The sequence below is a fragment of the Salminus brasiliensis genome, chromosome 22, assembly GCF_030463535.1.
Source record: "Salminus brasiliensis chromosome 22, fSalBra1.hap2, whole genome shotgun sequence".
NCBI lineage: Eukaryota > Metazoa > Chordata > Actinopteri > Characiformes > Bryconidae > Salminus > Salminus brasiliensis.
In genome coordinates, this window is record NC_132899.1 from 1,315,577 (window position 1) to 1,329,912 (window position 14,336).

A 14,336-nucleotide genomic window follows, 5' to 3' on the forward strand; every position below is an offset into this window, starting at 1 on the left:
CTTGGGTTAGAAGAAGGTGGAATCATTAGAAGGGTTGTCTGGATACTTTAGGAGATGAACACGGTCCATTATACAGCGCTGATCTGGTTAACAATGGTTTTACGCCTTTAAGAGATGAACACTGAACACACTCCTCAAACCAAGGTGCGCAATGCGTTAAGCATGCAGTTAGCACCATGCTAATTGGTGGGGTATAGGCTTGTCAGCTATGACAACTAAAAATTGCACTTCAGACAACAAAACTAGATTTGGAACTAGATTCAAGCTGGCTGTGTGAATGGTCAGTTCAATTTCAGCTGATTCTGTGAACCCTGCTTCCATATAGATCAGGGGGTCAAACTCTCAGTTCCTGCAGCTCTGAATATGATCTCCTTCCATTTCTAACACTGAATTCAATCACTAAAGACTTCCTAATTAGCAGATGAGTTGAATCAGGTGTGTTTAATGAGGTGCAACACCAAACCCGCAGAGCAATGGATCTCCGGTGGGCCTGCAGCACTGGAGCCCTACATGTGGTGTAGATCAACCTATTGTGTAAGCAGTACCATTGCAACACGTCTCCTGGTTCTATGTTACAGATGGATGCATTTCAGTTTTGGAATCATCTGGTATTCTCTGGAAACGTTAGTCGTAATAGGAACAGGGTTCAGTGCACAAACAGTCACGGTCAACCCCCAGAAACTGAGACACCAGCAAAAAAAAAGGTCAAATGCAGGAGATACAGAGCTACAGGGCTAGGATACAGAGCCAAGACACTGACTGAAAAGACGGTCTAGAGAGGTAGATCATGTCCCAGAGCGACCATCAGGTGTCTTCTGTACAGACATGCATGCTATGATTTCTGGGCTGAAAATGTGTCCTACCATTGCCTCGGAAGAATTTGAAAAGAGAGAATAACTTACTACACAAATCGATGCTGACCGCTGGCTATTTCTACATGTTGGACACAACACGTCCAAACAGTCCCTCTCTGCATTAGGAAATATTGCAGACTTCTACACTCTCTGAATATAAATGACAGCTGACAGTCTCACAGCTTACAGTCTCTGAATATGAAGAACTGGTGAGGGTTTTACCCCACACAGGAGAACAACAATAGGAGTAAGATCCCAGCAAGCGCCAAAACTCCACAAATAATAATCACAGTTAAAAATCTATCACCAGGAGGAAAGTATGGCTAAACGTTCACCAACAGGAGAAGAATAAAGCTAGAGAACACCAATAGGGGGCAGCACAAATATGAATCCTCCAATAGGAAACCGAAAAAAGATACAGCTCCAAATCCTCTAAGAAGAGAACAGTGGTTCTTTTGGGTTCATTTGGGTTCTCCCTCTGGGACCCTCCTTAGTACCAGGATTAGACAACACAATGTTTCGGTCCTTTACGAAGGTCACTGTGTGGGTTACGCAAACACTTGTTGTGCCATAGACTTGTGCTGGGTCTTGATCGGGAGACCACAGTGTCCACAGCACACATTTGAAGCCAAACAAGGGTTGTTGGGGTGGAGGGTCAAGAAACTGTCAGTCATGACTACAGAGGCTCTGGGTGTGAGGCTAACAGTTCAGTGTTGAGATCTGTGCCTGGGTGTCAGTGTGGGCTGTCTGTCCTTCTAAGAGAACCTGAGGTAACGGTAAGATGTCGCTAACTTTACTTACACGTAGCTACCAGCTTCACTGTATGTGATCAAAAGGTCTCATAGAGTTGTAATCGGTTGCGATGAACGGTCAGAAAGGCAGGAATTCATCGTTTCACATTTACATTTACTGAATTTAGAAGACGCTCTTCTCCAGAGTTCTTACAGAAGAGCTTCACCGATGTTCGTCACCATGTTTACAGATGTTTACAGATGTTACAGATGTCGTAGGACATGTCAAACTAGATGGAAAAATACGACAATATCAGACATGCTGTCGGGGTGTCAGGCTGAACTGGTGTAGTCCGATCCGGGCGTAAGGGACCGTTCCTACACTGTGGGGGAGCTCCTTTGAGACCCTGTGTGCTGTGGCTAATAAAACGACAGTGAATTGAGCAGAGCTGGAGGTTCTGCTTCTTCTCTGTGGTCAGAAATGACAGGGCTGAATGCTTGAAGGAGACTGGGTTCTCCCGAGGCTTCCAGGCTACTGGCACTCTCAGCCTGTGCATCTCTGCTTCTGTTTTTCTGCATCTTTTGTTTATTCCATGGCAACCAAACACGGAGTGCCAGCATCCAGAACCAAAGTCAACAGCATCTCAGAGGAACTTCATGCACATGATTTCACACATGGTTCTGTTTTGCCAGGAAAATGTTCTCCTTCCCAAACAAGCGGCGGCTGTTTTTGGAGCGCCTGTGCTGAGAACTTTACCATTTAACTGGGGAAGCTCTCCTCGCCAAGTGTCTTCTGATTGCATTAAGTTGATGAACGCTACAGGCTGCTGAACTGAATCCCAGTTTAAATACAAAACGTACCCACTCTCTCCAACTGGTACTGGCCTTCAGCCTCGCTGATGCTGTTGGGAGTCTTCTCGGCCTTCTTGGTTGAAGCTTTCACTGAAAACAAGAACAGAGGAAAGATGTTAGCACTTCTAGCACCTGGATCCCAGTGTATCACACCAGTACAGCCCCCACCAGCGCTGAGTTTCCCAAAAGCATTTATAAGGCTAAATACTTCAGCAACCAGTTCCCAACCATGCTTAATTACCTTTTCCCAGAAACTAAACCTAACCTAAAAAACCTGTGACCTCGCTCACATTCAGTGACTAACCCGACCTCCACTATCAACAAAGAACTTCCTGAGAAGGATTATATCCAGCAGTTCAGCACATACAGGACTAATTCTGGGGAAAGGGATCCGCATGGAAATGGAGGAGTAAGGATTTAAAAAAAAGTATTATCAAACAATATTTTTATTTAATTATAAATACTACTATTAATATTATTAATAATAATAATAAAACAAGTAATACGTTAGTCAAATATACTATATACTATAATAACTAGGCCTGTCACATTATTTCTATGTTTTGATGTAGAAGTATTTGAGATAAACTATATTATTGTGATTTTAAGATCATTTGATACTGCTGACTTAATGATAATACAAATATCATAATAATGCAATTACATCCTCTTAAAGAGCAATTGACGCTATTATTAAAAAATATTAAGACATTGGAATTGGAATTTCCAAAAATGATTAATTTAATTAGTTTAAATAATTGTCTTGACAGGTCTAATAATCCGGTCACTTTCAGCTTAACTCAAATAGCACGGGCTTTAAAACAAATAGGCAGTAATAATAATAATAATAATAATAATAATAATAATGACAGTTATATAGATTTTTGTTGATATGAGTATATGTGTATTTTAAATCAGATGATCAGATTTCAGTATAATATAATAATATCTGATTTATATTTTAAAAAAGAAATATCATATCTCTACACTTAATCAATGTTTTGGTTGGTCTCTGTGTGTTAGGGGAGGAGTCAACAAAGACGTTCCTGAAGCTCATTCATTAAGTTTTGGTGAATGAAACTCTTTGGGGAAACTCCGTTATTCACTGAGACTGATCATTTTTGGGAAACTCGTCCCAGCTCAGATTAGAATGCAGAGTATGGTGTTTCACTCTCTCTGTGTGTCTCTGCACATCCATAACCACTTTCATCACCAGATCCGTCAATCACTTTTTCTAGTCATCCAGGGACCCCTAAGTGAACTGACAGCAGCGCCGCTCTCTGCTTTGTCCATCGCCTCGTCCACACTCCCATTTTCAGAGCTAACAGACATCCCACAGCTGCAGAGCAGAAAAACACAAGCAGGACTCCTGGACTGAGAACAGAGAAGGACCTCTATCAGCATCTGCAGGATAAGCTGCTCTGGAATAAAAGCGAAATAAACCTTCGTCTGATTTTTTCACTCATGTTTTGATCATTGAAGTTTTCTACTTAATGACCTTAACACTGAACTGCTCCTGAGGAACATCGTCTCAGGCAGACAGTCAGGTGAGACTACAGGAGCTAATCATTGGCCCCCTTACTCTTGTAGCTCCACCTTACTGGTCATCATCTGGTGATGCACAGTGTGTGTTAGCCTCCTCTACACCTTCTTCAGGGGTCAGCTTCTGACCACAGAGCTGCTCTTGTACCACCTAAATCTTATATGGTCAACAGCAATCCTGTAGTCTGACCAGTGAATATGTCTGATCAGCCTGAAATCTGCATACCCCACATCATAGACCCACATCAGATACTCAAGTACAAGGTAGGGGTTTCTAATAAAATGGCCAGTGAGTGGAAGCATAAGGTAGGTGTTTCTAATAAAGTGGCCAGTGAGTGGAAGCACAAGGTAGGTGTTTCTAATAAAGTGGCCAGTAAGAGGAAGCACACCATAGGTGTTTCCAATGAAATGTCAGAAGAGTGAGGGGCTAAACCTGCACAGCCGAGTGCTATTCAGTAAGTTCTGGTAGCAGGTGAAGGTTTTGGGGTTAATTGTAAAGTGAAGAGCTCCACAGTGTGAATAATTAACAGTGAACAGGAGCAGATGAAAGCCTCTCACTGTGTGAGTAGCGCAGATCGCTCAGCATCGGCTACGGAGATTACTCACACAGAGCAGTGGAGATGGTCTATGGAGGCGTGTGCTAATCAGGTGTATAATATCATTTGTTTTTATGGTGAACCCAGCGACCCCCTGATGAAGCTTTAATCTACTTATGAATATGCTAATAAACCAGAGCCATCGGACACTTTTTACCAATGAGCAATCAAATTCTGAAGGACAGAAAGAAGGACATGTAACACGATTCAATAAAGACTGAGGACAGAAATCTGCAGAAAAAATTGACACGTTTGATTTTTAGGATTAGGTGAATGCTTTCTAATAACATTAATAATAATCATGAATACACAAAAGTACCTAAAAATAGAAAATAGGGAATCAGACATTTGGGATAAGGTATGAGGTTAGATGTATAAATTGCATACATTATATGGACTAAAGTATTGGGACACATGCCCATTCGCTGCTTCTTCTGAAATCAAGGGTATTTTTAAAAAGGGTTCATCCTGTCTCTACTGTCCAGAGAAGAAGACTTTCTACTAGATTTTGGAGGAGGAGCATTGCTGTGAGGATTTGATTGCATTCAGCAACAAGAACATTAGTGAGTTCACCACCCCACCTCATCATCCCAATTCCCCAACTCATCCCAAGTACTGGATGGAGCTCCTCCACCATCATTCCAGAGAACACAGTTCTTCCACTGCTCCACAGCTCCTCAATGCTGGGGGGCTTTATACCCCTCTAGCCCACGCCTGGCATTAGGCATGGAGTGTGTCTACACCATATTTACATTTACTGCATTTAGCTGACACTCTTCTCCAGAGCGACTTACACGGTTACTCGTGTTACAAAGGCAGAGTCAATGTAGTGTAAGAAGTCTTGCCCAAGGACTCTTATTGGTGTAGTGCAGCAAAGTCACCCAGACCGGGAATCAACCGCCAGTCTCCCACGTGGTGTGGTAGCTCACGGGCAGGTAGTTATCCATAGCACCACACCAACCACCAATTTGGACATATTGTGTATTTCATGTCCTTTAAAATCAGATGTCGTCCCAACAGTTGGTGTGGAACTGCTGTGGTGTTGATGCTCTGAAGGCATCTTGTTTGCTTGCTCCTCAGAACCTTTACAGATTGAGGAGTCAGGAATAACAAGCGTCCACCAAACATCAGAGAACATCGACTTTAGTGTCAGACCTCTAAACAGAAACAGAAGCAGACTCCATCAGTGACTCACTCGTCTCAGCATCTTCACCAGGTCTTCAGACAGGCCTGATTTTTATCTGAAAGCTTGTTTTCTATAGTTTCACCTCCATGTTTTGAAAAGCATTGCTGTTAATAAAAAAAAAAACTTGTATCTCCAGACTTGAATCTGCAGCTTTCAGGAAACTCTCACGTTCTACAGAAGGTTGGTTGAGTGATGCCAAAGAAGGAACACTTTTGGATGTTTGTTTGTGATGTTAGTTCTAGGAGTATGAAGGTTTAAGGAACCTGCACTTGAGGTAAAGGTTCCTTACCAGTGAAGGGGTTCTTCGCCCTCACTTTGTCACAAACATGCTTCTTACTGGAACCAAAAGCAGTTCTTCTGTGGCATCGCTCAAAGAACCTTCTGTAGTATCTTTATTTTTAAGAACAGTCAACGGATGAGATAGAAAAGTGAGATGAGATAGAAGATATTTTAAAGAGAAATTAAAAATTATTTTACCTGTGGAAACAGCCTTCCATACACACAGTCAATCAATCAATCAATCAATCAACCTTTATTTGAATTACATTTACACCAAACAGGAACTGGATAAAAAAACAGAGCAGAAAAGCTCAGTTGCTAGGTTGTTACTGCATTGTTGCTATGGTATCCCATGTGGTTGCAATGGTGTCTCAGGTGGTCTCTCAAGTGGTTTCAGAGTTCAGAGTTCATCTGGTTTCAGAACAAAGTTCATCTGTTCATCTCACATTAGCAAAAGCAAACAGTACTGAGAAGTGAGGCAATGTTAGCAGTTAGCATCCAAAATAAAAGCTAAAGCTAATGCTAATGCTAACTCACCATTCCACCTTAAATTGCGCCGCAGTTGCAGTGTGTACATGTCAGCAGCAGAGCTTCACTGCTGTGTTATTTAAGGTGGAACAGAGAGTTCGGGAAGATGAAAACTTCACAAAATGTTGTTCTAAGTTCTGCAGTTTTTCTCAGCGCTGCCAAAAAAACCCACCCAGTCTGGTTGTGTCTGAGCAACGACAGAGATCTGTTCTCCCATTTTCTCCATTTAAGAAGATCTAACGATCCTCCCATCCCATCCTCTGGAATTCCACCTGCTTAGAACCTTAACTATGGTGGAAATGCTCTGTTCTACCAGTGAGAGAACCACGCTCCTTTCTCTGGTTCTAGATCAGCTCTGAACAGTGCATTCAGAACCGAGGAGGAGGCTAAGGCTAAAGCTAATGCTAATGCTAATTCACACACACTCATCCCTCAAAATCCGCGGAAGACAAGAGTCCAAGCTCTTTTCTGTCCTGCACCAAAGTGGTGGAACAAGCTTCCCCTGGGTGTCCGAACGGCCGAGTCGCTCGCTGTCTTCAAACGCAGACTGAAGACCCTCCTCTTCAGAGAGTACTTGGACGAATAAGTTCTATGGTCACCTTATTGTCTTGTGTTTAGTAATGTCTAAAGCTTAGAGGTATCTTTTGAATTATTAGTCTATTCTAACTAGCTGAGGTTTTTCTTGGGTAAATAGCAAAGCACTTTGTAAGTCGCTCTGGATAAGAGCGTCTGCTAAATGCCGTAAATGTAAATGTAAATGTAATGTGATCAGACTGCAGAGCTGTAGAGGAGCTGAATGGTCAGGTGGGTCAGTCAGACTGGACTGTAGGATATTAAACACTATAGGGTTTAAAACAGTCATTTAAAAAGCTGCTCCAATCAAAGTAGATCAGATTAGAATTTAGTCTGATTACAGAAACTGCTACTAAACAGTGATTTTACTGCTGTTTACTGCTGTGGATTAGCATTAGCTTACTTTACCTGTGGGGCTGCATTATTTATAGAAACACAGAGATCAGATCGGATCAGATGATAGTCAGTGTTTTGCACTCCATTCATTTCTATGGGAAAACATCCACCAAACTCCCTTGCTATGCAGAAACCGTTCACAAATAAACAACAACAACAAAACAAACACTAGAGAGGAACAGTCTTGCAGTTTGGATTGTGCGGTTCGCTTTGATCTAACAGGATAACTCGTTTCCTTGCTCGCTCTCCTGCCTGATCACACCTGCTGTAGGTAAACAGGTCTGCCTGTGGGAGAAGATGCCTGAGAGAGTGAGTCACTGACTCTGCATCTGCTTCCAATTATCTCTCGCTCCGGCCCACTTTCAGTCGTGCACACAGCAGCCCGGACTACGGCACCGCCACGTTTGATTTACTCTCTTTCTCACCGCTACACAAACCATTAGGCTACTGTGTGGGCCGCCCGGTGCATAGACAAGCATCGGAGGCAGGGTAAATCACCACTGCCGTAACACTTTTACAGGAGCAGGAAAAAACACTGGACTTAGATTTGATTCCAATGTATTTTGGGAAGATTTCTGTCGGATAATCACACTGTGAAGCTGCCGTCTGTAAACAGTGTGAAAAACAATAATCTGCTCTCTGGAGCAGATCATCATCATGACCCTAGTGGCTCCATGCTGCCTAATGCCAGGCGTGGACTAGAGGGGTATAAAGCCCCCCAGCATTGAGGAGCTGTGGAGCAGTGGAGGAGCTGTGTTCTCTGGAATGATGGTGGAGGAGCTCCATCCAGTACTTTTGGGATGAGTTGAGGAGTTGGGGAGGATGAGGTGGGGTGGTGATCATCATCCAACAACATCCATGGCCACATTAACTCTGTTGTAGCTGAATGCAATCAAATCCTCACAGCAATAATCCTCCACAATCTAGGAGAAAGTCTTCTTCCCTGGACAGTAGAGACAGTTACTCCAACAAAGGCTGGATAAATACCCTTGATTTTAGAAGACACAACGAATGAGAAGATTTAGCTAGCATTTTAAATGTATTGTGATGTGATGTAATGATGATGTATACAGTCATAATATACAATGCAAAAGTTTGGTCACCCCAAGTGTTGCAAAGCTCAGATTTTGATCAGCAAATAAGGCCTCAGTCATGTCACAGGTTGTATTTAGAAGTTTAGATCGGCTGAAATAAATTTCTAAGCTTTAGAAATTCTGTGACTCTTGAAATCGTATACTAACACTCATCATCATGAGCTCCTCACGTGCTTGATATCCTTGGTCTAAGTTGTGGTTTTCACGAGGACGTCTGAGAGAGTTCAAGTTCATGTGCATATCGCTTCTCTGGTTTCTACGTGGTCACCTTGAGGATTCGGCGACTAATCCCTAAGCTCCTATTTCTGTCAAGCAAGTTTAGTTGCGCCTGACGAGCACGGAGTTTCGTTAGTTTCTTTTTTTGGTCTAGCCTTACTCCCCTTGTTTATTTTTCCCATCACGCCTAGCTCCCTGGCTACCAACCAGCCTCAGGTGGCTTTCATGTTTTTGCCCATGTTCATTTGTCACGTTGGTATTTTGTTTAATCGTTATCCCTTGTGTTATGCTGCATTCTTGTGTTCACCCCTGTTTTGTTTATTAAAGTCTTGCATCGCACCGTTCCGGCGAGTGTTCACCCGTCATTGATCTAGCCAGTCATGACATTGATGCCACCAGGCAGGGGAAGACTATAAGAAGAGAACCAAGCCTTTCCAGTTATCGGTTTCTACAGTGGGTAATGTTTGAGAGAAAAAAGAGGCGAAGGTCAAGATGAGATCTGGAAGACCAAGAAAACTCTCAGAGATGCTCATATGCTTTTAAGACCAATCCGAACCCTTATGTAAGACTGCTAAGAGTCTAGACCCAAGTCAGGAGGGTGGTGCATCGGCCTACTTGGTCCTCATGGAAGAGTCCTTCAGTGTGACCTCACCACAAAACCCAGGGTTTGGAATGTGCCACAGAACATCTGGGAATGGCCCTAACAGTCCGCTGACCTGCCAGACAACATTTGTAGATAGACCCTAAACAAGCTGTGCAGCAAGACAACCCGAAAATGTTGCAGAACTAAGGAACGTCTGCAAAGACGGTTGGAAAACATCCAACTACAACAACTTGTAGCTATAAAAAGGTGTTTGCAAGCTGTTACAAAATCCTGACACTTTAAACACTGTCCAATCTTTGAAAATATTTTGTTTTATATACTGTTATGCTGATACTCAGCATTGGACTGGAGTGATCTCCATTCTTAATTAAGCTACAATGCTCCCTGTTATTTACAGTTCGTTATTTGCTGCTCTCAGACCCATCTGTCAAAATAAAGAGCAGAATAAGTGCACAGGAGTCTGATCTCAGGTCCTGCACTGGTTCTCCTTCTGAAGTGCTTTGTGAATGCAGACCCTTCGCTCACATAAATCAAGTGTCTAAGTGTGTTGATCTAGGACCAGCTCCCACTCGGCCTAGGCGATTGTATTTACTGAGCTTTGACAGGCAGAAACTGACCCTAAATTCACACTAGGACTAATAAATGAGATTAATATGGTCTCGGGTCTGCTTTAGGCGTCCAGGGGTTTGCTTAATAAAACTGTGAGAACTGTCAAGTTTGAGGCTCAGAATAAAAGTAAGGAAAAATGAGGAGAAGCTGGAGAGAAACCATGGATAAGCCACAGCAGAGCGTACTCAAATCACAGAGTATAGGAGTAAAGCAGGGAAGGCAGGAAACCAACGGAAACATCAACCCACATCACTCAAAAGTGCTGCTTTTTTCTTTTTCTCTCAGCTCTAAAAATCCATCAGAAACCAAACCAAACCACAACAGCTCTGCTGACAAACAGCAAAACACACCAAGTATCCATCTCTCTCAAACTGAACAAAGCTCAGAACATTACAGTATGAGCGGAATCTGGGATCCAGCACTCTACAGAGCTTTAGAAAACACTCCAGACGGAGCTGCTGAGGATAAAAAATAAGCTTTTTAATGGTTCAGCTGAGCCAAAACAGGGTGTGTGAAGTTTATTTTGCAGCTCCATATTTGTTGCACAGCTTGTACGAAAGAAATATGGCGTTGAAAGTTTATTAGGAACACCTGTACACCTTATCTGATCTTCCATTCCTTTTCCTAGTGCACTATAGACCCCTGTGGTGCGGCCTAAGCTTTCGGTCTTTGTTTTCCTTCCATTACTTTTACTTTTCTACTTGAAGTCGTTCTGAAACCAGTACTTTTACACTTTTACTGGAGTAAAAAGCTTCAGTTGATACTTCAGCTTCTATAGAAGTCTTTTAAACCCTCATATCTCCACTTCTACCTGAGTCATGAATGTCAATACTATAGACACCTTTGGTCTGGATTTCACAGAGAAGATCAGAACCCAATCCTGTGCTCTTCAGTGTTTCCTCATCTGACTATGCTCTTCTGTCCTCTTTGGTGTAAAATAAAACACTGCAGCTCCAGAGTGAGAGGAGTGATTTACAGTAAAGTAGTCCAGGAGCTGAACCAACACAAGACCTTCAACTCAGACCCAGAAGAGAGAATCAGGAGGTTGATGAAAATGACGGAAATGGAACTTTTTCCTTTTCTGACTGATCGACTGGAGTAGAACCTGTGTTCCTCTAAGTTTCTCTTCTGAAAGCACTCAGAAAACAAAACATTAAAATGCACTTGAGCACAAGGAACTAAAGTTACTACACACCTCTGGTTATCTGTGTGATGCTCTACCTCACTCCATTTATTAATACTGAATGTATTAATACTGACCCTGGGTCTGTAAATGTACCTTGTAGCAATAAACCTGCAGAATTTATAAAGTCTATAAAAGCAATGCGTTTATTCTTCAGCAGCTGATTTTAAACTCAATGACAGACTGAAACAAAACCAGCGGCTACTCTGAAATTTAAAGACCTCTATTAAGATTTTACAGCCATGTTTTCAGACCACTCTCAGCTTTAGGGCTGTATGGAGCTCTTTGTCAAGGACCTGCAGAAAGGCAGTAACACTTTACAACCCCACTGAACCTCCAGGAAGAACCATCTTTACCAAACCTACAGCCTGCAGCTTCTCATGAAGTATACCACATCATATATTATTAACAGAGATAAAGACAAACTAACTAACTAACTAATAATGTAACGTTTGTAATGCAATGTGAGGATTTGACATTCAATTCATTCAGGAAGTACCAAAGTCTCCTATAATTGTTTTGTCATTACTTTACATTACATTACCTGCAGATGATTCATACTGGATTATGGACTGCACAGTTATTACTGTCAGACTATAAACCTACTCACACTGCAGATTCAAACTGGAATTAAAAGACACCACAAATTCTACTGTCTGTCTTTAAAAGCACAAACTACACACACAAACTACAGCAGATTCATACTGGATTAAAAGCAATCCCTAATGACCACAATAATAGACATCCCTAATGACCCTAATAAAAGACACCACAAATTCTACTGTCTGTCTTTAAAAGCACAAACTACATACACAAACTATAGCAGATTCATACTGGATTAAAAGCAATCCCTAATGACCACTGCCAGACCAAAAACTGGAATTAAAAGACACCACAAATTCTACTGTCTGTCTTTAAAAGCACAAACTACACACACAAACTACAGCAGATTCATACTGGATTAAAAGCAATCCCTAATGACCACTGCCAGACCAAAAACTCCACACACTGCAGATTCATACTGGATAAAAGTCCAATCACAATGGATACTGTCAGACTAAAAACTACATACATACAAGATTCATACCGGATTAAAATCAAACCACAAGGACTACTGTCAGACTGTAGAAAATACACACTGCAGCAGATTCATACTGGAATAAAATCACAGCACACTCAGACTACTAAAAAGTATACCGACAGCAGCAGATTCATACTGGTTTGAAAATGTATCACATTTATTACTGTCAGACTGTAAAAACTACACACAGTGCAGGAAATACATACTGGATTACATTTAAACCACAGTTATAACCATCAGACTGCAAACAACACAAACTGCAGATTCATACTGGATTAAAATGACTACACAGTTATTACGGTCAGACTGTAAACCTACAAACACACTGCAGATTCATACTGGATTAAAAAGACACCACAATTTCTACTGTCAGACTTTAGAACCTGCACATACTGCAGCAGATTCATACTGGAATAAAATCACAGCACACTCAGACTACTAAAAAGTATACCTACAGCAGCAGATTCAGACTGTATAAACTACACACAGTGCAGTAAATACATACAGGATTCAATTCACAGTTATAACCGTCAGACTGCAAACAACACAAACTGCAGATTCATACTGGATTAAAAAAAAACACAGTTTTTACTGTGAGACTTTAAGACCTGCACATACTGCAGCAGATTCATCCTGGATTAGTTCTAACTACAGTACAACTGCAGAGCTTCTCCAGCTCCAGTAGGGCCTTGGATCTCAGTACTGCATCTGCCGTTACCTGACTCATACTGGACTGAAGCCTACCTGACTTTGCCACGGCTCCGGCTTGTTTCCCAGAGGCCGGTTTGGCTTTGGGTTTGTTCCGGACAGTCCGAGACTGGATGTCATCTCCCCGGACTTCTCCTTCTGCTGGGTTCTCCTCCTGCATGGGGAGGCGGTAGTAATGCTCCCGGCTCAGCAGCTCCTGCATGTAATAATCCTCATCCTCAGCCGGATGGCCCAAACAGCCCTGGGGCAGCAATCCCACACCGCCAAGCAGCGCTAGGGCCAGGAGAGCCAGCCGCTGACCCACAGTCACAGAGACCGGCATGGTCAATGAGGAGACTGGACTCCAGAGAGCGACACAACTGCAGAGAGAAGTTCCATCCACGGCCCTCCTCTGCCCTTCCCCTCACTCTCCTCTCTCACTCTGGAGTCCCGGAGAAGAGAGACAGATTTCTGAGCACTCCAAATCCTTTAACCCCTTAAACTCTACACAGATGAGAGCTCCCACTGCACTCACTCACACTGCACTCACTCACACTCGCAACTACACAGCCGATAGATCAATCTGCAGTTAATGAAGGTCTGGAAACTCTCTTAGTCCTTCACTTACATGGTCTTCTCTCTCTCTCTCTCTCTCACCATTTATTTGATCTTTATTATACTATCTTTCTTACTCTCTCACCCTCTCTCTCTCTCCACCTCACTTTCTCTCTCTCTTTAACTCTTTCCTCACTTGCTTTCCTCACAGCTTCTTATAAAACAAGTGAGTCACCTTGAGTGTTTCAGGTGGTAGTACCTTCATGCTCCTGCAGATGGCGCTGATCAAGGACGATAGGGATATAAATACCTGCAGGGTGTGAGTGACGGGACTCAGATGGAGAGGAGGAGGTGGTGCAGTGCACTGAGGATCTCGTTGGATTTGTGGAACATGGGTTAGTAAGCAGATACAGTTACTGATTGGCTAAGAGGAGTGATTTGGGCATTTGGCCGTGGCTAAAGACCAGAGTGTGAAGGAAGGAGCTGAACCTTCAGGTGTATGAAAGCTTAGGGTCATACAGGTCTTCCAGCAGTGGCACAAATCGCTTCACTTCCAGGTAAGAGCTGCTTCTACAAGTCAGCGCTGGTTCTTCACCTCCAACCTCTGATAGAACACTTCACAGGAACCTGCAGACCATCAACATCTGGAGCAGAGCTGAGTGGCCTGCTCAGGAATGAGGAGAACCTCCTGTAGACTGTAGGGATTTCTGCCACTGCTGGTAGACCCGTATGACCGTCTGCTTCCAAACACCTGCAGGTTCAGCTCCTTC

General features: G+C 42.7%; 1 protein-coding gene across 1 annotated transcript in view; it reads right to left on the bottom strand.

The window, feature by feature from the left end:
- Nucleotides 1-13,354, bottom strand: part of cpxm2 (carboxypeptidase X (M14 family), member 2) — a 59,631-nt gene extending 46,277 nt beyond the window's left edge. Inside the window, exons 1-2 of the mRNA XM_072667902.1 lie at nt 13,069-13,354; nt 2,447-2,527 (exon numbers count right to left, since the gene is read on the bottom strand). Of these exons, the coding sequence (XP_072524003.1) occupies nt 2,447-2,527; nt 13,069-13,354 (367 nt within the window). The remainder of the gene's footprint in view (nt 1-2,446; nt 2,528-13,068) is intronic.
- Nucleotides 13,355-14,336: the final 982 nt, after the last annotated feature.